The following is a 24,824-nucleotide window of genomic DNA, read 5'->3' as shown; positions in this document are numbered from 1 at the left end:
GACATGCCTGGGGGGAATTTGGGATGTCCTATGATTGGGGTCATGGGAGAAGGGAAATTAGGCAAGGAAGAAAGACGAAAAAATCTATCCATTTCCACCAGAGAAGGGCCAATCAGCGGGTGAGTGGTTATGTGGGGGTCAAGATGCTTACCCGCCCAAGGTAGACCAGCCAACGGGGCCCGGGCCATCTCCTGTTCTAACGTTACCCAGAGTTTCCCTTCCCTATGACGGCACCAGTCAATTACTCGGGTCATGTGCGTTGCAGTATAATAGAGAGCAGGGTCTGGGAATCCAATACCCACCTTCAGCTTCGGCCTAAGCAGCAACGCCCTACCCATTCCTGGGTGTCTACCCCGCCATAGGAACTTAATAACCTTGAGCGAACTTCGTGAAAGAAAGTTTGCGGTAATTTGACAGGTAAGGCTTGTAGCAAATATAGGAGCCGAGGCATTGCGTTCATCTTCAGTACATTACACTGGCCAAACCAAGATAGAGCAAGGGGATCCCATTTCGTAAGGTCTGTACTAAGCGTCGCTAGGAAGGGACGAAAATTCAGGGCAAAGATATCTTTTGGATTTGCAGGAATTCTGGTACCCAAGTATTGAATAGAACGGGTGGCCCACTTAAACGGGAAAAAAGGGTCGCAGACCCGACAGAGTGTTGTCTGGTATGGAAATATTCAGGGCTTCTGACTTTTGGAGGTTAACTTTGAAGTTGGAAAGATTGCCATATCGTTTCAACTCTTGTAGCAACGAAGGCAGGGACGTTATGGTTTTGGTGATATAAAATAAAAGATTGTCAGCGTATGCCGCTACTTTGTGTTGATAGTGGTCAGAATGGACCCCGCTGATATTAGGATTATCTTTCACATGGCGAAGAAATGGTTCTAGGGAAAGGACAAACAGTAAAGGGGAAAGTGGGCATCCCTGCCTAGTCCCGTTGGAGATCGCACCGTGGCTGTGGGATTAGAGTAGAGGGCAGAGATCCAGTCTAGGATGGGCTTCGGCATCCCAAAAGAGCAGAGTGCTTCCCGGAGAAACCCCCAATCCACCCTATCAAAAGCCTTCTCGGCATCAGTGGATAAGAGTAAAAGAGGTGTGTTTGATCCTTTCGCCTTCTCTATAACGTTTATTGTCCGGATAGTGTTATCTCTCGCTTCACGAGTCTGTATGAAACCCACCTGATCGGGTGCTACCAAACGTTGCATTAGGCTATTGAATCTGGAGGCTATGATTTTTGTGAGGAGCTTGATGTCACAATTTAGAAGAGAAATGGGCCTGTAGCTGGAGCATAGCAATGGGTCCTTTCCGGGTTTAGGGAGTACAGAGATAGAAGCTTGTAGCATGTCAGGGGGGACTTTATGTCCTTCTATTATGGCATTGAAGGCTGTGATGAATTGGGGTGCTAGCTGTGTCTGAAATGTCTTGTAATATAGTAGGGTAAAGCCATCAGGTCCAGGGGCCTTCCCCGGCTGTGTGTCTGCTATGGCGTCTGCGAGCTCCTCTACGTTAAGTGGTTGGGAGAGTAGTTCCCGTTCGGCTTCCGTGAGAGAGGGAAGTTTGGCCTCTTGAAGGTATTCCCGTATATTTGATAGGGAAGGGGCCGAAGATCCAGTGGCCTGTGCCGCCTCCAAATTATAAAGCTTTGAATAAAATTCTCGGAAGGCCGCTGCTAGGTCTGGTGAAGTGTGAATCTTGGACCCTGATGGGGTCAGGAGGGCTGGTATGTATGATTGTGTGCGTTTTGCCCTCAATGCATTTGCCAACAAACGCCTGCATTTATCTCCATACTCATAAAAGGAGCGGCGCGTCTTAAGCAGGACGATTTTGGCCTTATACAGCGAGTGCTCTCTGATAGCCTCTCTAGTCTGAAGCAGTTCTGCTTCCAGTGTGCGATCAGTTCGAACCTTGTGTTGCCTCTCCAAAATGTGAAGTTTCGTCAAAAGGTCCGTCAGAGTTTTGGCGTGGCGTTACTTGGCCGCATGACCAAGTTTTATGAAGATCCCTCTAATGTAACATTTGTGTGCTGACCACACTGAGAGAGGGTTAGACACGGAGCCAGTATTGTTTTTAAAATAGGAGCAAAGTTCTTTGTTGATCTCTGCAGCTGTTTCGGGGTCCTTGAGAAGTGTTTCATTTAGACGCCAAGATAGTGTTTTAGGGCGTGAGTGTGGGAGAGTTAACTCTAGGAGGACTGGTGCATGATCGGATAGTGTTATCTGACCTATCTCTGCTTTGGAGGCTAAGGAAATCGCAGAATGTTGTATTAGAAAAAAATCGATCCTAGAGTAGGATCTGTGGGTCGAAGAATAGAAGGAGAAATCTCGTTCCTGGGGATGGAAAATTCTCCATATGTCTACCAATTGATGTTCATGCAACAGGTCCTTCAGTGCCCGTCTTGCACCCTGAGGTAGGGAGGACGATTGGACAGATGAATCCTTAGAGGGATCCAAGGTGAGGTTAAAGTCTCCCCCCAGTACGAGAGTACCCTCGCGGAAAGGCTCCAACGCTGCTAGGAAAGCCCCCAGAACTTGAGCTTGGTTCGTGTTAGGTAAGTAGTAGTTCGCAAGGGTAAATGTGTGAGAATCAATTTTGCCCTTCAGGAGCAGGAACCTGCCCTCCCCATCCCGGGCTTCATCCAGGAACTGCCAGTGTAGAGATTTAGATAGCAGAATACTTGTCCCTCTGGATTTAGAGGAGGTAGATGGACTATGGTAGGCCACCGGAAAGTGCTTGTTAGAAAGCCTCGGGACCTTGTCTGCCCGGAAATGAGTCTCTTGAAGGAAGACTATGTGTGCTCTAAGTCTCCAGAGCTCGGACAGACAGCTGGTTCATTCAAACCTTTGATGTTCAAATACAGGGATATTCTTGAGCAAAACCTGTACCACTCTGTGTGTGATTTGAGGCTAGGACGGAGGTTCACCTTCCAGCAGGACAATGACCCCAAACACACTGCTAAAGCAACACTTGAGTGGTTTACGGGGGAAACATGTAAATGTGTTGGAATGGCCTAGTCAAAGCCCAGACGTCAATCCAATAGAAAATCTTTGGTCAGACTTAGATTGCACAGCCAAAGCATTAGTCCAGATAGCAGGCAGGGATGTGGTCAGCAGCAGCAAAAGGATCAAAGGATTGTCCATGCAGCAGGCAGGAATACTGTCCATAGTTAGTACATGCAGCAGGCAGAGGTATGGTCAGCACAGCCAGAGTATTTGTCCAGGGAGCAGGCAGTACCATTAAGCTTAGGGCATCGGTCAGGAAAGAATGGGGACAGGGGTAGAGGCTTCTCCCACCCAAATCGCTTTGAAGCCTCCAGGCAACCAGACCCTGTTATGGGAACACAGAAAACCAAAAACTGGTTTTCTGAACTCCGAACACTATTCTGGAGCCCCTCACATATGTGAGACCCCTGTGTAGCAGGGTGAAAGATCAATCCAAGGGGCAGGCAAAAACATGGTCAACAGGCCGAGGTCAGTGCAGGTAAAAGGCAGAAATAGACGGTAGGCAGAGGCATAGTCGATATAGTCCAGGGTCAGTTCACGTGAAAGGCAAAAACATGGCGGAAAAACAATGCAGACGGTAGGCAGAGGCATAGTCGAGAAAACAGGCCAGGGTCGGTTCACATGGAAGGCAATAATATGGTTGGTTGAGGAAGGGAAATATTCAGGACAGAAATTAAAAACGGGGAAATGGCAGTATTAGAAATATGGACTAATAATTTTCCAGAGTGTGATATCGCCTGAAGCATTCTCCGATGCAAAGGCCAGGTTGGGAGGGACAGTCGGTACAATGGAAGCTGGTATCTTTCCTAATTCCTCTTTTGGTGCACACCCGACATTTTTTTTGGCGTCGTCTTCCGGATCCTGTTGGTGGAATATGGTCTGGGAAATGGCGCTCATGTAGTCTGCTGACAGAATCGGAGCGAATGCTTTCTGGGGGGGATACTTGCTGATAAATCAGGGCAGTGACAATGTCTTCAATAAACTTTATGAAGGTGGTGGGTGTTTCTGTGGATTTTTGGTAGATTATGAAAGAATTTAAAAGGGCCAAATGAAAAAAGTAAATTGCGACTTTTTTGTACCAGAATAAGGATTTTCTTGTTGAAAGATAGGGCTGCAACAACTGATCGTTTAAATCCCCCCCCCCCCCCATATATTGTACTCAGTGATACAGGTAGGCTTGCAAACGGTACCGCGTCTTCTGTGAAGTTCCACCGAGGTGTCATCGTGGATGGTGGACATGATGTACACGTCTTTTCTATCCCTCCACTTCACAGCCAACACTTCTTCGTTCCTCAAGCTTGTCGATTCCCCCCTTGGAATGTTTGTGGTGACAAGACACTGTGGGAAGCCCTTTTGGTTTTTTCTAGTTGTACCACAGGCCAAAGTTTGTTTGAGATATAGGTGGCGGAGAAGGGGCAAACTCGTATAATAATTATCCATATAAATATGGTACCCCTTTTGGAGGAGTGGGAATGCCAACTCCCAAACAATTTTCCCACTTATTCCCATGTACGAGGGACACTCAAGGGGCTGGAGCTGGGAATCTTTCCCTTCGTACACGCGGAATGCGTACACATAACCGGTGGCACTTTCACAAAGCTTGTTAAGCTTCAAGCCATACCTCGCCCTCTTACTGGGGATATATTGCTTGATTCCCAGCCGGCCTGTGAAATGCACCAGGGATTCGTCCACAGATATATATTTTTTTCAGGGACATAAACTTTGGCAAACTTCTGGGGAAAAAAATGAATTAGGGGGCGAACTTTATATAATTTGTCAAAGTTTGGGTGATTTCGGGGGGGGCACTGTGAGTTGTCATTGAAATGCAAGAAGCGCATTATGATTTCGTATAGGGACCTGGACATGGCTGATGAAAAAACTGGCATATGGTGGATGGGTTTGGTCGACCAATACTTATGAATTTCATTTTTTTTGTAAGCCCCATGTTCAGGGTTAGGCCTAAAAACAATTTTAGCTCCACTACTGTTAGCGGTCTCCACTCAAAAGGGCGGGCATAGCTGGAGCTGGGGTTGGTTGCAATAAATTGTTGGGCAAACAGATTAGTTTGGTCCACGATGCCTTGAATCAATTCGTTCGGGAAAAATAAATTTAAAAAATCCATTTGTGAAAATCCTGCAGTGTTGACCTGCACACCCGGCTGTGCTGTAAAAGGGGAGATCGTGGCTGACCCTGTGGTAGAAGGCAGCCACAATGGGTTTGCCAAGGAATCTGGAAGATGGGTTTGGGCCCTACTTCTTTGGCATCCACTTGTGCTGGGCCTTTCCTCCTGGGGTCTAGCAGCGCTTGTACTGGGCCCCTCCTCCTGGGGTCTACCGCCATTGGCACTGCTGGTAGCTGCCTGGTTTTCAGACCGTCATCTTTTTGGACAGACTACTTCCTCCTCTGATTCGGATCCTGATGTGCTGCCTTCGGGGGGGTTAATAATCCGAATCAGAACCAGAATCTGAACTGAGCGGTGAGAGCTCCCCGTTGCTCTCATCGGTCAGACTCAGTATCTGGTATGCCTCTTCTGGGGTGTACATCTTTCTGGACATAGTGGCTGACTGGCTGTATGTACTCTGGTGGCAAGTGATGAGGTGGCGGGTACTCTGGTGGCAGGTGATGAGGTGGCGGGTACTCTGGTGGCAGGTGATGAGGTGGCGGGTACTCTGGTGGCAGGTACTCTGGTGGCAGGTACTCTGGTGGTGAGGTGGTGGGTACTCTGGTGGCAAGTACTCTGGTGGCAGGTGATGAGGTGGCGGGTACTCTGGTGGCAGATGATGAGGTGGCGGGTACTCTGGTGGCAGGTGATGAGGTGGTGGGTACTCTGATGGCAGGTGATGAGGTGGCGGGTACTCTGGTGGCAGGTGATGAGGTGGCGGGTACTCTGGTGGCAGGTACTCTGGTGGTGAGGTGGCAGGTACTCTGGTGGCAAGTACTCTGGTGGCAGGTGATGAGGTGGCGGGTACTCTGGTGGCAGGTGATGAGGTGGCGGGTACTCTGGTGGCAGGTGATGAGGTGGCGGGTACTCTGGTGGCAGGTGATGAGGTGGCGGGTACTCCTGATGGACAGGTACTCTGAGATGACAGGTACTTTGAGATGACAGGTACTTTGAGGTGACAGGTACTCTGAGGTGACAGGTACTCTTTATTTAGGAGGGGCGATCTGGGCACAGTAGTACATATGTAATAAGTAACTCACTGTTAGCTGATCTCTTCTCCTCACACTGGATCAGTGTGTGAGGAGAAGAGCCCAGCAACAGCAGTTACTGTCTGTGATTGTTTACATTAGTGACCGGCTGTGATTGGACACAGCCGGTCATGTGATGCAGAGCCATGTCATTGGCTACAGTGATCGGGGCTGAGCTGTATCCAGCGGAAAAGCCTCAGCCCCGGTCACCGCCCTGATCACCGCTCTTCCGCCGGAACCCGCACAATCCACTCCGCTTCCCAATGCCGCTCTGCATCCGCCGTTACCGACGATCCGCCGCTCGCCGCCGCCCCTTCAATACCCCCATCGGGGAACGGCTGTGTCCTGAAGGACACAACGGTACCCCGATCGCCACTCTGCGGGCCCCCGGGGGCCCGCAGTAGCGGCGGAAAGCCGAGGCCGTCATATGACGTCCACCCAGGATGGGAGATCCCATCTGTGGACGTCATTTGACTATGGCTGGGTATTGAAGCGGTTAAAAAAGAAAAAAAAAGCAGCATGCAATCTTTTTGAGTATGATGCTACAAGCTTGGCTCCTATTTTTGGGCAGTTTTTCCTATTCTTTGCAGGACCTCTCAAGCTCCATCAGGTAGATGGGGAGCATCAGTGCACAGCCATTTTCAGATCTTTCCAGGGATGTTCAATCAGGTTCAAGTCTGGGCTCTGGCTGGGCCACTTAAGGACATTCACAGAGTTGTCCGATAGCCACTCCTTTGTTGGCTGTGTGCTTAGGGTTGTTGTCCTGTTGGAAGATGAACCTTCGCCCCAGTCTGAGGTCCAGAGTGCTCTGGAGCAGGTTTTCATCAAAGATGTCTCTGTACATAGCTGCATTCATCTTTCCCTCAATCCTGACTAGTCTCCTAGTTCCTGCTGCTGAGAAACATCCCCACAGCATGATGCTGCCACCACCATGCTTCACTGTAGGGATGGTATTGGCCAGGTGATGAGCAGTTCCTGGTTTCTTCCAGACATGATGCCATTCAGGCCAAAGAGTTCAATCTTTGATTCATCAGACCAGAGAATTTTGTTTCTCATGGTCTGAGAGTCCTTCAGGTGCCTTTTGGCAGACTCCAGGTGAGCTGTCATGTGCCTTTTACTGAGGAGTGGCTTCCATCTGGACACTCTACCATACAGGCCTGATTGGTGGAGTGCTGCAGAGATGGTTGTTCTCTAGAAGGTTCTCCTCTCTCCATAGAGAAATGCTGGAGCTCTGTCAGAGTGACCATCTGGTTCTTGGTCACCTCCCTGACTATGGCTCTTCTCCCCCAATTGCCCAGTTTATCCGGGTGGCCCGCTCTAGGAAGAGCCCTGGTGGTTCCAAACTTCTTCTTTTTACGACTGATGTAGGCCACTATGCTCATTGGGACCTTCAATGCTGCAGAAATTTTTCTATACCCTTCCCCAGATCTGTGCCTCGATACAATCCTGTCTCGGAGGTCTACAGACAATTCCTTGGACTTCCTGGCTTGGTTTGTGCTTTGACATGCACTGTTAACTGCGGGACCATATACTGTATAGACCGGTGTGTGCCTTTCCAAATCATGTCCAATCAACTGAATTTACCACAGGTGGACTCCAATCAAGTTGTAGAAAAATCTCAAGGATGATCAGTGGAAACAGGATGCACCTGAGCTCAATTTTGAGTGGCATGGCAAAGGCTGGGAATACTTATATACATGTGATTTTTTTCCCGTTTTATATTTTAAATAAATTTGCAAAGATTCTAAACAAACTTTTTTTCACGTTGTCATTATGGGGTATTGTTTGTAGAATTTTGAGAAAAATAATTAATGTATTCCATTTTGGAATAAGGCTGTAACATAACAAAATGTGGAAAAGTGAAGCGCTGTAAATACTTTCCAGATGCACTGTGTGTCACTGTGACAGTGCATGAGGGGAAGTCCTAAACTGAGAGCAATAGGTGAGAGAAAACCTAATAGACAATTGTTTCAATGACATCTGTCTAAGGCTCGATTCACACCTATGCATGTTGCTTTTGGGCGTTTTTGGAGGTTTTTTTTTCATGCTTGCCACGTTTTTGAGCAGCGTTTTTGCGGCGTTTTTGCCGCGATTTGCGTTTTGCGTTTTTTTTTTACAGTTTTTTTTTTACAGTCTAAAAAAAAAATAAAAAAAAAAAAAAAAAAAAAAAAAAACGGCAAAAACGCATCAAAAACGCTGCAAAAACAGTGCACTTGCGTTTTTGATGCTTGTCCATTGAATTCTATTACATGCAAAACGCTGCATTTTGCATGAAAAAAAGTCCCTGACCCTTTCCAAAAATGCAGAGAAACAAAAAGGCATTGATGTGAACATGTTCCATAGGAACCCATGTTAAAAAATTCCCGTGCATTTCTGCAAAATGCATCAAAAAACGCGCTAGTGTGAATGGAGCCTAAGATGGAATTCCCCATGCATTTGGAAGATTTCCTCCCAATTCCTGATACAGGAAGTGAAGGAAAATCTCCCTAGCCCTTAACCTAATATGGGTTTAAAGGCTAAGTTAATGAAAAGATATGATCTGTCGCCACCCCTCCTCTCCACCTCATTCAATCAGAACACTAGGCGCTGGAGGAATGCAAGTATGCAATACAGATCATACCTGGAGTTCAGCTTTAGGCTACATTCACACCGGCGATTAAGGCTGCTGCAAATTGTAGCGGCAGTTCCTGCTGTGGCTCCCATCGGTTAGGTGTAGCCGCTGGCTCCGTTCACTATACTGACAGGTCGCCTGCAGCCGCAGCTATTCACAGCTCTCTGTACAGCCATCTATTACGTACGGTGATCACTGCTGGACATGCACATTCTGGTGCATGTGCAGATGAGCCAGAGGGCTCTCTCCAGCCTTTGGATGCCAAAAGAACCCTGCAGCACATGTGCATACATGTGGGGGGCTTGCATACCAGCCACTTCTTCACACATGTACGGGAACCTTTCTCGTGCACAGATGTCTCCTATTGCTCTGCGGGGACCTGAAGCCCTACAGCATACAGTTATCTGAGCACACGCAGAATCGGGGGGGGGGGGGGGGGGTACAAACATCATTTTTACCTAGGCAAGAAAGGTGGAAGTGCTATGTTGTAGCACAAAACTGTCTTAAGTTATAATAATAAAAATAACATTTAAATGGAAAGAAGAGGGGAAAAATTAATGTTAAAGAAGGAATCTCTGCTCCTCTTGCTTTAGCTGTCAGACCGGGAGAGAGGAGAGACGGCCGGTCACATGAGCGCCAAGGGTCGCTATTAAATAAGGTGTAGAAGGCTTTTTTTTTAAAAAGGAACATATACAGGACACTTAGTATTTTGAAGGCCAGGGGATTGCGTGATTTTTATTAAAAGTGGTTTACAACCATTTTAATTTACGATGAAGGTCCACTTTAAGCGAAATATTTTCATACATGAGCTAACTGGTTAGAGGTAGTATTCGATTTTAGTATCATCATAGATCTGGTTGCATTGGTCATTACAAAGCAAAACTCAAAGCATCATTTGTTTCTTTATATGTCCCATTAGGCTGGACATGAGTCTATCAGGATTACGGTTGTATATGAGGACATCACAGGCAGCGGCCAGAGTTCTCTGCCTGACAAATCATAGATGGAGAGGTAGAAATCTACTGACATGTTGTAGATCTATGAGCTCCCCTGCAGACCCTCCTCTCACCATTGAGCGGTATAGCGTATCCCGTCTGCCATTTTCAGAAGTCACAGCTGAAGATCTCGGTCACTTCCAGAAATTAATTCCTGGTCGGGTTATCACGGATGAAGGTGAACTGAGAGCACATAACATTGACTGGCTGAAAACAGTGAGAGGTAATATTTCATTTTCCTGGATAAAACTGTATTCATGTGTAATAAAAATATTTGCAAAGTCTGCAGGGAATTAATTTAATGTGTGTATCAAATCCCACAAATCCTGAGCTGTTCACAATGTTAGCTAGTGCAAATAGATTTTTAAATATCTAATAGTGTGCCTTTCAAATGGGCTTTCAATCAGTTCTGCATGGTAGTATTTATACAGTATTGGGGCTGATTTATGAACACTGAAATACTGTTCATTGGCCTTAGAAACCTGTAAACCTGCCATGGGAAAATTATAAAATCTTTTTGCCCTTACTCTAATTTTGAATCAGCCCCAGTGTGCTTTGTGCACGGTGTAGAAAAAAAATGTAATTCTCTCTTAAAGCCCAGTTAATGACTTTTTTTTAACCCTTTATTGTAGTCAGGTTGAAAAAACAGTAATAGATGTGGGCATCTTTTTATATTTTTTTTAATGTACTATGTGTATTCTATACTCACTATTTTCTATACTTGCTTCACTATGATTTTTTAATGCACTTCAGGTTGTGGCAAAGTTCTTCTAAAGCCTAGAAGTACAGAAGAAGTGTCACAAATTCTGAAGTAAGTCATTCTGCTTTGTGCCTGAAAAGTTTATAATTACTATGCATGTCTGGCTAGGCTCCCTATAATGTTTATTATGCTAACTTTAACTCCTTTGCTGTAAAAAAAAAAAAAAAAAAAAACCTGCTGTTTGCGGAGCTGAAACTTAAAATTTTACATGCAGGTGAATGAGATGGAGAAGTAGTCAGTCTCTCCCTGCTGTGTTCCTAATGGGCTGTATGGAGTTTCAATTAGAGAGATATAGTCGCAAAAGGAACCACTATCACGGGTCAGTCTTTTTAGACATAGGGGCATCCTGTATTAAATATTTATTGGTAAAAGAAAGTGCTTCCGGGTAGGGGGCGCACACATGTGCGTTGCTTGTGCTGTAATTAGTCACAACACAAGCCGATCAACTGGTGCCGGCCAATGGATGACCGCTGGCACCCACTGATCTGCGAGGAGAAAGAGAGAACAGAGCTCTGCCTATGTAAACAAGGCAGAGCTCTGTCCTGTCAGTGGGGATGTGCCGGATTTCTTTCCCCTGCAAAGCAGGGGAAAAAAACATCACATCTCTTAATAAAAGCACCACACAGTAAACACAAAAACACTGGTTTTAGGGGCACATTTAACCCTTTGTTCGCCCCTTTCCAGCCAGTGACATTAATACAGTAATAGTGTATATTTTTAGCACTGATCACTGTATTAGTGTCACTGGTTCCCACAAAGTGTCAAGTGTCAGTGTTGGGTTGTCCACCACAATATCGCTATAAGTCGCTGATTGCTGCCATTACTAGTATAAAAAAAATAAACAAAAATTCCAGTATATATACCATAGTTTGTAGACACTAGTTTGTTTTGCGTAAACCAATCAATATACGCGTATTAGGATTGATTTTTTTACCAAAAATATGTAGCAGAATACATATTGGCCTAAATTTATGAAAAAATTAGATTTTTAATTTTTTTTATTGGATATGTTTTATAGCAGGAAGTAAAAGAATATTGTTTTTTTTTTTTGTTTTGTTTTTTTCAAAATGACAGGGTTTTTGTTGTTTATAGTGCAAAAATAAAAAACGCAGAGGTGATCAAATACCACCAAAAGACAGCTCTATTTGTGGGAAAGCATTCCATTTCAGTTAAATATGCAGTGCCGTACAGCAAAAAATGGCCTGGTCATAATGGAGGGTATATCTTCTAGAGGTCAAGTGGATATACTTCAATGGAAGGCCCATCCACAGCCTCATAGGCCAACAGAGAGGCTTACTACTGAATCAATCAGAACTGACGCTTCTAAAAGTGCACCTTTTCCTGAAATACATATACACTTGAAGCTTAACTAAACCCCATATCCTTTGCAGTCGAAGACAGCGCCATCTTAAACTCAATCTAGATCTACAGTTGCTATGATGCTGCAGATGCGACACCAGCCATTTGAAGGCTTGAAAATTTGGATTAGAGCTAACATAAACATATCTACAATATTTATATTTATTCATTTGTCCTTTACCTCCTTTCAGTAGCGTCGCTAGGGGGTGGCTTTTGGGGCTATAGCTCCGAATATGAGGCCCAAAGCCCTGAATCCCAGGGGTCCCCAACCACAGGGCCATGGCCTCTCTGCAGACGTGTGGCAGGTAGCACGGGAGAGCCAGAGAGAGGACAGGCAGCACGGGAAAGCCGGGCAGGCGAGAGAGCAGAGAGATGACATCATCTCTCACCCCTGCCCTGCATCACCACTGTTCCGCCCTCACTGTGCAGCCGCAGACAGCAGAGAGATTGCACCATCTCTCTGCTGCCCGCCCTCTGTCTGGTGACCCTGATGTAAGGAGCAGCTCTCTGGGGGCCCTGATGTAAGTGGGGGCTCTCTGGGGACCCTGATGCAAGGGGGAAGCTCTCTAGGGACTCTGATGTCTGGGGAGGCTCTCTGGTGACCCTGATGTAAGTGGGGGCTCTCTGGGGACCCTGATGTAGGTGGGGGGCTCTCTGAGGACCCTGATGCAAGGGGGAGGCTCTCTAGGGACTCTGATGTAAGAGGAGGCTCTCTGGGGACCTTGATGTAAGGAGGAGGCTCTCTGGGGACCCTGATGTAAGTGGAGGCTGTCTGGGGACCCTGATGTAACGGGGGGCTCTCTGGGGACCCTGATGTAATGATAACATATATATATTTCACACACACGTATATTATATACATGTGTATGCCTTCCCAAGAGTATGACTTTCTTTACTTCACTGCTATGGGCTCTAGCCCCAGATTTTTTGTAGACCTAGCAACACCCCTGAATAAGGAAAATTATTCCCGCGCTATCTATTATGGAAGAGGCTGTGGGTGGAAAAGCCGCAAGCACCGATAGGGTGAACACCTAACCTTTTAGAAAAATGTATATGAGTAAGTGGTGTTGCGCTGATCCTTAGTGTAGAAACAGGTGAACATAGAATAATAAATAATAATAATCAATGCGCTAGATAGGAAAATGGTGAAATGGCGTAAGCGTGGGGGATAATTCGTATTAAAAAATGTTCATTTAAATATTCAATATCTTCAATAGTGCATAAAGAATAACGTAAGTATACTCAAAATAAAATATCACTTCAATAACCTAAAAATAAAATCCACATAATTACAATATAATAACGTGATACTATCAGAGCACCAGTGACTAGCTCTGAATTTAAAATAGAATAAAGTGCATAATAAACGTACATGTATACTTGGACCAGTGAAATGTAAAGTGCGGACAAAAGGTGCTATGTGCAACTCAGAATATGAAAGAAAAGTGACTGGCTATTTCTATATAAAGTGCATATTGTGCATATTGACATCAAATAATGAATAAAGGTGAAAAGTATTTGAAATGAGAAAAAGTCCTGTTTTGCAAAAAAAAAAAAAAAAAACACAATTTAAATGTAATGTGACAACAACGTGCTAACATGCACACGTTGCAATTAAAGTGCTAAAAAATGCATTCATAAATGTTCAAGAACAATCCTTGTGTATGATTGTGACAGCAACGTCCTGGCATGCACACGTTGCAGTTAGAGTGCTGGGGTGAATCACATCTAGTTTTTTTCTTCGTGTGCTAGACACTTTGGTGGGTAATAGCCCCTTACCTTCAGGTAATGGGGCAAAAGCAGGTAACAAAAAGATTGTTAAGGGCGTCCGCCTATGGATTCCAGCGCGTCCCTCTCTATCCTGGATCTTGGGTTGAAGTTCCCTCAGGTGTAATGTGGGGGGGTTGTATTCATAGGGGGTAATCGACAGAAGAAAAGCCCAATAGTGTAATCCAATTTAAAACGTAACACTCTTTATTATAAAAATGCAGGTACTCACATAAAGATTGAGAAGCAATAATAACAATCCAACGAGCAGCGAGCTCATGTGCCTCTGTCTGTGTTTGCAGCCTGTCTCGTCCGAGACAGGCTGCAAACACAGACAGAGGCACATGAGCTCGCTGCTCGTTGGATTGTTATTATTGCTTCTCAATCTTTATGTGAGTACCTGCATTTTATAATAAAGAGTGTTACGTTTTAAATTGGATTACACTATTGGGCTTTTCTTCTGTCGATTACCCCCTATGAATACAACCCCCCCACATTACACCTGAGGGAACTTCAACCCAAGATCCAGGATAGAGAGGGACGCGCTGGAATCCATAGGCGGACGCCCTTAACAATCTTTTTGTTACCTGCTTTTGCCCCATTACCTGAAGGTAAGGGGCTATTACCCACCAAAGTGTCTAGCACACGAAGAAAAAAACTAGATGTGATTCACCCCAGCACTCTAACTGCAACGTGTGCATGCCAGGACGTTGCTGTCACAATCATACACAAGGATTGTTCTTGAACATTTATGAATGCATTTTTTAGCACTTTAATTGCAACGTGTGCATGTTAGCACGTTGTTGTCACATTACATTTAAATTGTGTTTTTTTTTTTTTTTTTTGCAAAACAGGACTTTTTCTCATTTCAAATACTTTTCACCTTTATTCATTATTTGATGTCAATATGCACAATATGCACTTTATATAGAAATAGCCAGTCACTTTTCTTTCATATTCTGAGTTGCACATAGCACCTTTTGTCCGCACTTTACATTTCACTGGTCCAAGTATACATGTACGTTTATTATGCACTTTATTCTATTTTAAATTCAGAGCTAGTCACTGGTGCTCTGATAGTATCAAGTTATTATATTGTAATTATGTGGATTTTATTTTTAGGTTATTGAAGTGATATTTTATTTTGAGTATACTTACGTTATTCTTTATGCACTATTGAAGATATTGAATATTTAAATGAACATTTTTTAATACGAATTATCCCCCACGCTTACGCCATTTCACCATTTTCCTATCTAGCGCATTGATTATTATTATTTATTATTCTATGTAGCAACACCCCTGCCTCCTCTACAGTTCTACCTTCTGTAGCATTTGGTTATTTTCTTCTTTTGTAATAGTCTTAGGCCCCTTTCCCATGGGGACAAATCTGTCCAAGCAGATCCGCCTGCTCAGCGGGGGATCCCTCCGCTGATCCCTGCTGACCAGGCAGATGACAGGTCCGTGTCCACTCCACTATGCAGAGTGGACATGGACACAACCCGCTGCTCTCTATGGGGCAGTCAGATGGAAACTGACTTCATGGGACATTAGACGGCCTGCACACGGATGCACAGAACACACGGCTGCACGCCCTCACGGCTGTACACTTAAATACGCCTGTGTGAACGAGGCCTACTTCTCTTAGGTTGTTATATCTTGTGCTTGTTCCCGCAGGTACTGTAATAGGAGGAGCCTGGCTGTGACTCCCCAAGGTGGAAACACAGGCTTAGTTGGTGGCAGTGTCCCCGTCTTTGATGAGATCCTGGTTTCAACAGCATTGATGGACCAGGTGATTAGCTTTGATAATGTTTCAGGTAAGTGACTGGATTTCTCTTTTGTGTTAGTGCATGAACCTTCTTAAAAACTGGATCCAAGTAGTGGAAGTCTGTGTTTGTCAGAACTCACATTTGTTGCTGTACTGTTAATTTTGTTTTATTAGGCAGGCCCAAATACTACGTAGTTGTTGGTAAACCCAATGGACATTATATAGATATGGTACTATCACAGTGTAAAGTCTGTGGCTACTGTAGCTATTTTGGCTTTAAAACATTCATTTTCCTTTCTGCTAAAAAGCTTTTAACCAAATTTTCATGTCCAACAAAAATTACCAATCATGTTACACTTGCATACTGTATACCTTAAGCTGCCTATGAAATATTTCTTTTAAAAGCAGTTTCCACTGAAGGTGACCTGTGCTTACTTGAATTGTGACAGATCACATATGATAAGGGCAGTACATAGGCTGTCATTGCTGACTGTTTTCTGAAAATGCTAGTTATCTGTCCGACATGCTTTATCCTCAGTCATCAACCCAGAAAAAGCATGCTTCCAGAAAGTTCAGAAGTCCTGCATACTTGTTTTGGGTCAATGACTTAAAAAAAAAACAAGGCATCAGAATGAGAGCAGTTCAGCATTGCATTGCACAAATTTCTTTTGACAGGTTTTTGTTTAATTGTGCTCATGTTCATTACAGGGGCCTTGGTTTGCCAGGCTGGCTGCATTTTGGAATCTCTGAACCAATATCTGGGAGAGCGAGGATATATCATGCCATTAGATCTTGGTGCAAAAGGAAGCTGTCACATTGGAGGCAACCTAGCTACAAATGCTGGAGGCCTGAGGCTTCTCCGATATGGTTCTCTGCGTGGGACAGTTTTAGGACTGGAAGCAGTGAGAGAGTTTGTTTTATTACATTCTGTCTTTGTGTATACAGAGGTTTCTGTACTGTTTTGTATTCTTTTCCTTTATCAGGTACTTTCTGATGGGTCTGTTCTAAACTGCCTGAATTCTCTGCGTAAAGACAACACAGGCTATGATCTGAAGCAGCTGTTCATTGGTTCTGAAGGAACACTTGGTATTATAACTGCAATCTCTATACTGTGTCCACACAAACCAAGCACTGTCAATGTAGCATTTCTGGGTAAGGGGTTTTCTGGCATTTTTGTGAACATTAAAAATATATAACTAAAAAATATAGAAGCAAGTATTTTTTATTATGTAGTTTAACATAATGTGAAATTCAGTTTTGTTCCTGTTTCACACAAATTGCTATATTATAGATAAAAATTATTTATCTGCAAGAAGAAGGAAAGTAACATGGCTGCATTAGTAAACATTTAAAAGCTAATACTATCTAAAACTGATTTTCAATATTTGCTCGATGTCGGTTTGACGAATGATTTGCTGGTTATCTCACAGCGGTAAGATCTCTTTGTCAGAAATACTTAGCTTTACATCCCCAGCACACCTATTCTACATAATTTAAAATAAATAGACAATAGTGAATGTTAGCCCTTGGTGATAAATGTGATATGTGGGAGGAGGTGGGAACACAGGTACAGAGATTTTATAAGCTGAGTCCACACAAGATACAGAGGTCAGTGGGCTGTTCAGCCTCTGATATCTGCAGATACACATATCAGCTTTTGGAGGCTCTCTCCTAGATCCAGCTTGTTAGAAATGTAACATTTGCCTACTGCTGGAGCTTTTTAAAAAAGAAAACTAAAGCTGGCCAAAGATTAATCATTTTTTCACTTGCTAAACGAAAAAAAAAAAAAAAGAAGAAAAACGAATGGCTTCTCCCATCCATAGTGGATGGAAGAATCCTCCCTGCTGTGCCATTGTTTTTTGGCAGCAGGGAATCCTCTAATGTCAGAATACACTAATCAGCAGCTTATCAATATGTTTTCCAACATTCCAGTTCGACAGAAATTGATCATTAGATCTACTTTTGTTGAGCAGAACCTGCTGAACCAGCTGAATTTCTATCCATCTGTGGCAAGCTTTAGCCTCAATTCATCATGACCTGACTTCTCTGAGGACTAATCTTTACAATAATGCAAAATGATCAGGGCTTTCAAAATAGTTTTAGGATTTTTTTTCATATGTGGCAGGATGTGAGAATTTCAACAAAGTGCTGCAGATCTTCACCATGTGTAGAGATGAACTTGGGGAAATCCTGTCTGCCTGTGAATTTCTGGACTCTGAATGCATGAGGCTTGTGGAAACTCATCTGAACCTCACTAACCCTCTGTCAGGTAATTCTAGACACTAATTTATATACTGATTGCAAGTCATTACTGATCTGATAATCACCCTGATAATAACCTTTACCTGCAGAGAATGCATTCTATGTTTTGGTGGAAACATCTGGATCTTGTGCAAAGCATGATGAAGAGAAACTTAATGCATTTTTGGAGAAGGCTCTGGATTTGGGGTGTGTGACTTCTGGCACAGTGGCTACAGATCATGGTAAAATAGCGGTATGTCCCTTAACTATCAGTACAACTTCATCTTTGTTTTAAGAACTCCAGCTAAAAATGTATAGCCCATTTAAAGTAAAAAATAGAGTTATCTTATGCTGCAAAACTCACCTTCAAACTGGAACTTTCTGTAGTCTTTTCTCTCCACCACCAGATACTGCTAGTCTTCTAGGTTGCCTGAAAACCAATAGAGTTTGGGGGGTTGTATTTATTGAGGATTAACTGTTTTCGGTCTCCAGGCTCAGTCACACTAAAGATAATCCGAGGGGGATATGCCCCCTCCTGACCTATCATCCACTGAGAAAAGTTATCCCACCGACTACACTGCCTGTAATACAATCTGTGATAAGTCTGATTAGTCACAGAATTATCTGCCCCATTCACATATTATGTTACAAGTAGTAGTAAAATAACTTTTCTCAATAGAGGAGAGGGCAAGTGGGGGTGTATATCCATTGGAGCCTGGAGACCCAAAGCTGTTAACCCCCACAGCGACAAAAGTTCAGCAGCAGGAAGAGGACAGGGCAACCCTGAAAATTTGTACAGGTGGAGCCAATGAGATGAAGATTTGTATTCATGGATAAAAATATAAGGCTTCCTTTTGAGGTTTCTGAGAAGAGCTCAGCCCAACTCGATTTTGTTCTGGCAGCAGACAGGAAGTCTTACTAGACGCTTGCTGAGCACAGTGCTGCATACTGTATGTGTCTGATTCTACACACAGTATGATACAGCGCTGACCACAGCCTTAGTAAATGGCCCAAACTATTTATAGTGACAGAAAACCTGGACTTAGGCCCCTTTCACACGGACTTTCCGATCAGGTCCGCCTGTCAGGTTTTCAGGCGGACCATGATCGGACACTCCATGCACCTCTATGGAGCGGGGATGTCAGCAGTGACATGTCCGCTGACATCCGCCACTATCCGATCCAGTCCGTGAAATCCTGATGGATTGAAACCCTATTTTCCATCCATCTGGAGAATCGGATGAGAACAGACAGGCGGTCCCTTTTCATCCTATTTCCATAGAGGACAGCGGGGCTCTGACAGGTCCATCTCCGCACAGTGAGCGGAGACAGCCCTGTCATCCGCCTGCTCAGCGGGGATCAGCAGAGCGATCCCTGCTGAGCAAAGCGGAGTCTGTACACGGACAAGCCCGTGTGAAAAGGGCCTTAGGCTTTAAACTTTAAAAACTTTAAAAATCTGTGACAAAATACTCCACTTACACTCATCTTCCAGTCCTTTCAACTAGGCCAGGATTACATTACTCAACATTTTTGTGGAATCCTGCAAGGCTTGCAGTTTCATGCAAACTCTGCTTTAATTTCCAATAAAAAGCTTATAAAAATAAGCTGATATTCATAGAATTTTATAACTAATAGAAAACCCCTAAAAAAAAGGTATTTCAACATACTATACAGTATAATTGATCTGGTCCTGAATAGTTAAAGTAGAACTAAAGGCAAAACTTTTTTCATTTTGGATGGAGTAAGGGAGGGTTCTAACCACTGTCAGACTTTTTTTTCGGCATCTGGGACCTGTTGCAGAGATTTCCCTTCACTTCCTGTCCCATAGCCAAACAGGAAGTGAGAGGAAGTCCCTGCAAATTAAATTAATTAATTAGGGCTCCCAGGTCTCCAGAACTATTTTCCCCATAGGAAGATTTCTCCTCTATTACTTTTCTGGGGATGACCCAAAATTTAGGATTTTCTTTTACTTTCATTTTCAATGATAATGGTAAACAGTACAAATAGAGAGGGTGAATCTTCTTAACGGGGGCACAGACCGCAAAAAAACTGACAAGCGTTCTATTCCCTCTACACTCTATCCAAAACTAAAAAAAGGTTTGCCTTTAGTTATACTTTAATGTTACAATTTTTTTGCAAGTATTATGAGATTTTATTGTGGGGGTTTTCCTTCAAGCACATCTTTATTATATATTTTACCATTTGTATTTTCCCACTTAGTACCTCTGGTCTCTTCGGGAGCGCATCACAGAGGCTCTGGCACGTGATGGCTACGTCTACAAATATGACTTATCCATGCCTGTAGAGAAACTCTATACCCTGGTTGAAGAAACAAAGGCTCGTTTGGGATCCTCTGCTGAATCTGTGGTTGGTTATGGCCATTTAGGTAATAGGAGAGCAGAGTTATTTATTTATTTTCATTTTTTAATTATTGCAATTATCCTTCCTTAGCCAGTGGAAAGCTGGTTACTTTGGCAATATATTCCTAAATGGATCTATGGAGTGATGGGGTAAAAAGATATTTATATGTAATGCAGGATATTTGATCTTTTTCAGGAAGTATTTCACCAAATAACAAAGATGTGTAAAAGTACTTAGCTCTATGATGTTACCTGCAGATTTACAGCTGCTTATAAATTAAAGCCCAGCTCCAGGCAAAAAAAAAACACCCCACTCACTTGTCTCCCTCCAACTACCCTCTAGCTGATCGCTGGAGTGTAAATAAAAAACTCTCTATCCGAATACCCGTTTTCCTTACAGTCATGTGACTTTTGGGTCCTGATACTTCACTCTTCTGTTTTCTTCCTAGGGGACCTCCTTTGGGTGTCCACATCACCGTCTGTCTGATGTGGACACTCTCTATTAGCTGTCCTGTTGGGTCCTCTCACAATCCAGAAAGGAGTGAGATCATTGCGAGGAGAGAGCAGGGGACCAGGGATAAACTTCACATCTGGATCAACGGTCCCAGCAGCAGGAGACGCCACCGGCGAGGGACCTGGACAGCAGACTTAGGTGAGTATATCTTTCTTCACCAAGTAAGACAGAAAAATACCTTGATGGGTCAGAGGAGTGTTGGGGGGATGGGAACATTTTAATTTTTGTCTAGAGTTGGGCTTTAACTCAAAAATGGGCCCCCTAATTTCAAGGTCAGTTCTTTGAAACCCATGACAATGATCGTTGGTATTACATTCCTTTCCAGAACAATGTCTTTTGTACTTGAGTGGCATTCCCATTTTACACAATATTTCTCTAAGTTTAAAATTTACCAAAGCCAATATACAGTATTTCTCCGTAATTACAAATTATTTACCTTGCTGCTTTGTGCCTGTAAATGTATTATACCCTGTGTTTTATACAAAGCAGGCAAACTTTAGGCTCTCATTTGTAGTATGTTCAGTAATACAAGCAGGCAGCATCTGCAGAAGATAAGTCTTTCCTCACCTTCTGCAATCATATGAGATTCTTGAAAATCATTTAAAAAAAATAGAATGAACAAGGCACATCTGGTATTATTCCTGGTTATTTGTTATATAAGCTGAAGCTAAACTCATGGAGGGGCTACTTGCTTGTCAGTGTTTGTGATCACCATCGATTACTGAGTGCAGCACGTTATAGAATTCACTATTTATACCTCCTGATAGTGAAGACATTGAGGGCCCACACCTCTAGTTTCTGATGCATTGTGTTGCGTGTTACGTTAACGTGCATTCTGTTAAGGCAGCCCATTCATTTAAATGGGCTACAAACACACCAGAACAAAAAAATTAGCATACCTGCACCATTTTAAGTAATGCAGCAAAACATAATGCATGGCAGTGCATTGCTATACTCTGCAATGCAGGTGTGTTGGGGTGCCATTCAATGTTAACAATTTTAACTTGGAACCTCCCCTTCTTCGATGCAATATCTGCCAGCTTCCTCGCCAGCGCTGGCAACTTCACCCAGTCATCTTCCGGGTACAGTATCTAAGGCTATCTTGATTGGCTGTGCCAGGATGACACTCACTCATTCAGTACAGCTCATTGATCTGGGAGATGCCAAAAGTGTTCACTGGGCTGTTTATGTGAAGCTCAGCGTACATTAAGAAGATTGCGAACTGACTGGTAAGAATCCTTTATTGCAGAAGAGATATACGAGGGGCGTTCAAGGCAAACCAGGACTTTTAATTTCATAGGTATAAAAAGGGATGCTAACGTGGTGGTACTACACAGAGTAGTAAGTGGCAAGTGTGTCCTATTACTCATAGGAGGCGCACATGTCGCGTGCCAGTCCAAGGATGGCAGTAAACAGTTTTAGTAGTGTACGTGGAACAGAGTGTGGTGATGAAGTTTCTTGTGAACAGAGGTGTAAAACCCACGGATATCTGCAGAAGACTTTAAGCACAGTATGGTGATGAGATGCTCAGCCGCAGAAAGACATTTGAATTGTGTACACGTTTCAAAGATGTGATGAAACCTGGGCACATCGTTTTACTCTGGAATCAAAATGAGCATCAAAGCAGTGGAAGCATGCGGACTCTCCACCACAAAGAACATTTCGAACAATTACCTCTGGTAAAGTGATGGTAAGTAATTTCTGAGACAAACATGGCATTGTTCATGTGGATTTTCTCCCCCATGGTGCCACTATCAACAGTGAATATTACTGTCGTGTTCTAAGTGATGTGCATACGTGTCTGCGGAAAAAAATGGCCTGGTTTGATCACTGAGGGCATCCTGTTTCTCCAGGACAACGTGCTAGCTCATGCTGCTCACCGAACTATGCGCACATTACAGCAACTCGGCTGGGAGGTATTGCCACATCCCCAGGGGCGTTTCTAGGTCTACAAAAGATCTGGGGCTAGAGCCCATAGCAGCGAAGTAAAGAAAGTGATACCCTTGGTCGGGGCATACACATGTATATAATATACATGTGTGTGTGTCTATATATATATATATATATATATATATATATATATATATATATATATATATATATATATATATATATATAATGCTGTGAAAAAGAATTTACCTCCTTTCTGATTTTTTCTTTTTTTTGCGTATTTGTCACACTTAAATGACTCAGATCATCAAACAAATTTTATTATTACACAAAGATAACCTGAGTAAATACAAAATGTAGTTTTTAAATGATGGTTTCATTTATTAAGGCAAAAAAGCTGTCCAAACTTGCCTAGCTTTATGTAAAAAAGTAATTGTCCCCTAAACCTAATAACTGGTTGTGCTCCCTTGACGTCAACAACTGCAATCAAGCGTTTACAATAACTGGCAATTAGTCTTTCACATTGCTGTGGGGCAATTTTGGCCCACTCTTCTTTGCAGAATTATTTTAATTAAGCCACATTGGAGGGTTTTCCAGCATGAACGACCTGTGTAAGGTCATGATACAGCATCTCAATTGGATTTAAGTCCGGCTTTGACTAGGCCACTCCAAAACCAAAATTTTGCTTTGTTTAAACCATTTGGAGGTGGATTTGCTGTTGTGTTTCGGATCATTGTCCTGCTGCATAACCCAAATGCACTTGAGCTTGAGGTCACAAACTGATGGCCGGACATTCTCCTTTAGGATTTTCTGGTAGAGTTCAGAATTCATGGTTCCATCAATTATGGTAAGTTGTCCAGGTCCTGAAGCTGCAAAGCAGACCCAGACCATCACGCTACCAACACTATGTCTAACTGTTGGTATGATGTTCTTGTTATGAAATGCTGTATTAATGTAGTTTTATGCCAGATGTAACGGGACACACACCTTCCAAAAAAATTACATTTTTGTCTCATCGGTCCACAGAATATTTGCCTAAAAGTCTTGGGTATAATCGAGATGTTTTGTGGTAAATGTGAGATGAGCTTTTGTGTTCTTTTTGGTCAGCAGTGGCTTTGGCCTTGGAACTCTCCCATGGATGCCATTTTTTCCCCAGTCTCTTTCTTATTGTTGAATCATGAACACTGATCTTACCTGAGGCAAGTGAGGCCTGCAGTTCTTTTAGATGTTGTTGTGGGTTCTTTTATGACCTCCTGGATGAGTCGTCGTCATGCTCTTGGAGTAATTTTTGTAGGCTGGCCACTCCTGGGAAGGTTCACCACTGTTCCAAGTTATCTCCATTTGTGGATAATGGCTCTCCACATGGTTCATTGGAGTTCCAAAGCCTTAGAAATGGCTTTGTACCCCTTCCTAGACCGATATGTGTACATTACTTTGTTTCTAATCTGTTCTTGAATTTTTTTAGATTGTGGCATGATATGTGGCTTTTTGTGATCTGTTAGCGTGCTTCACTTTGTCAGACAGCTTCTATTTATGTGATTTCCTGATTCAACAGGTCTGGCAGTAATCAGGCCTGGGTGTGGCAAGTGAAATTGAACTCAGCTTTCGAAAATATTGTGGTTAATCAGAGTTCATTCATGATTCAGCAGGGGGGGGGGTTTGGGGGGATGTCATGTCCTCAGCTCTGAGGGGTTCATCCTGGGACCTAGTTGTAGTCCTTCGATTTTGGGGGGTCACATCCAAAACTGAAGGACTACAAGTCCCAGAATGAACCCCTGAGATCTAAGAATGTAACCCCTTGGATCTCATTGGTTCATGCCTGGGACCTGTAGTTCTTCACTAGTTGAGGGGGGTGGGGGGTGTCACATCCTCAGCTCTGAGGGGCTCATGCTTGAAACTGTAGTCCTTCAGTTTGGGGGGGGTCACATCCCCCAAAAGTGAAGGACTAGAGGTCCCAACATGAACCCCTCCTCTTTGTATGGGTCTCTGGATCTGCAGACTGCACATAATGACGCTCACACACAATGTATAAAACTGGCCTGCACCCGGCCTCACCTTACAGGCTTCACACACTTCCTTTCTTCCCTCACAGTATACCGCAGCGGAGGCCCAAAGAAGATCATAGAGTAAGTGGGTGGACCACCTCAGGCTCCCTCTACAAGGCGGGGAGTCGCGTCCATGACGTCACTGGTTGGTAGACGCTAGGCGGCTCTAGCAACCAGTAAGAGCCTCAGCCAGCGGTGGAGGTGGGAGAAGAGACGGAGCCAGCGCTACGGCGGCTCTCATTCTGGTATATCTGCACCTCTGTGGTGGCCTAGGGGAATGACTGATCAGTGGCCCAGTCCCACCACTAGTGTCCCTTCTGCAGGC

The 24,824-nt window shown here is 43.7% G+C and overlaps 1 protein-coding gene across 3 annotated transcripts in view; it reads left to right on the top strand.

Moving 5' to 3' along the window:
• The window catches only part of D2HGDH (D-2-hydroxyglutarate dehydrogenase), a 53,034-nt gene that overhangs the window by 19,389 nt on the left and 8,821 nt on the right, over positions 1-24,824 (top strand). For all 3 annotated transcript variants that reach the window (XM_073625754.1, XM_073625755.1, XM_073625753.1), the window contains exons 2-9: positions 9,721-10,019; positions 10,550-10,607; positions 15,360-15,499; positions 16,159-16,352; positions 16,434-16,602; positions 17,576-17,719; positions 17,802-17,944; positions 19,911-20,076. In XM_073625754.1, coding sequence (XP_073481855.1) covers positions 9,728-10,019; positions 10,550-10,607; positions 15,360-15,499; positions 16,159-16,352; positions 16,434-16,602; positions 17,576-17,719; positions 17,802-17,944; positions 19,911-20,076 — 1,306 coding nt within the window. In that variant the 5' untranslated portion in view covers positions 9,721-9,727. The remainder of the gene's footprint in view (positions 1-9,720; positions 10,020-10,549; positions 10,608-15,359; positions 15,500-16,158; positions 16,353-16,433; positions 16,603-17,575; positions 17,720-17,801; positions 17,945-19,910; positions 20,077-24,824) is intronic.

Source organism: Aquarana catesbeiana, linkage group LG04 (assembly GCF_042186555.1).
Source record: "Aquarana catesbeiana isolate 2022-GZ linkage group LG04, ASM4218655v1, whole genome shotgun sequence".
In the NCBI taxonomy this organism is placed as follows: domain Eukaryota; kingdom Metazoa; phylum Chordata; class Amphibia; order Anura; family Ranidae; genus Aquarana; species Aquarana catesbeiana.
Note: the sequence above shows the minus strand (reverse complement) of the source record. Positions and strands in the feature narration are given on the sequence as shown.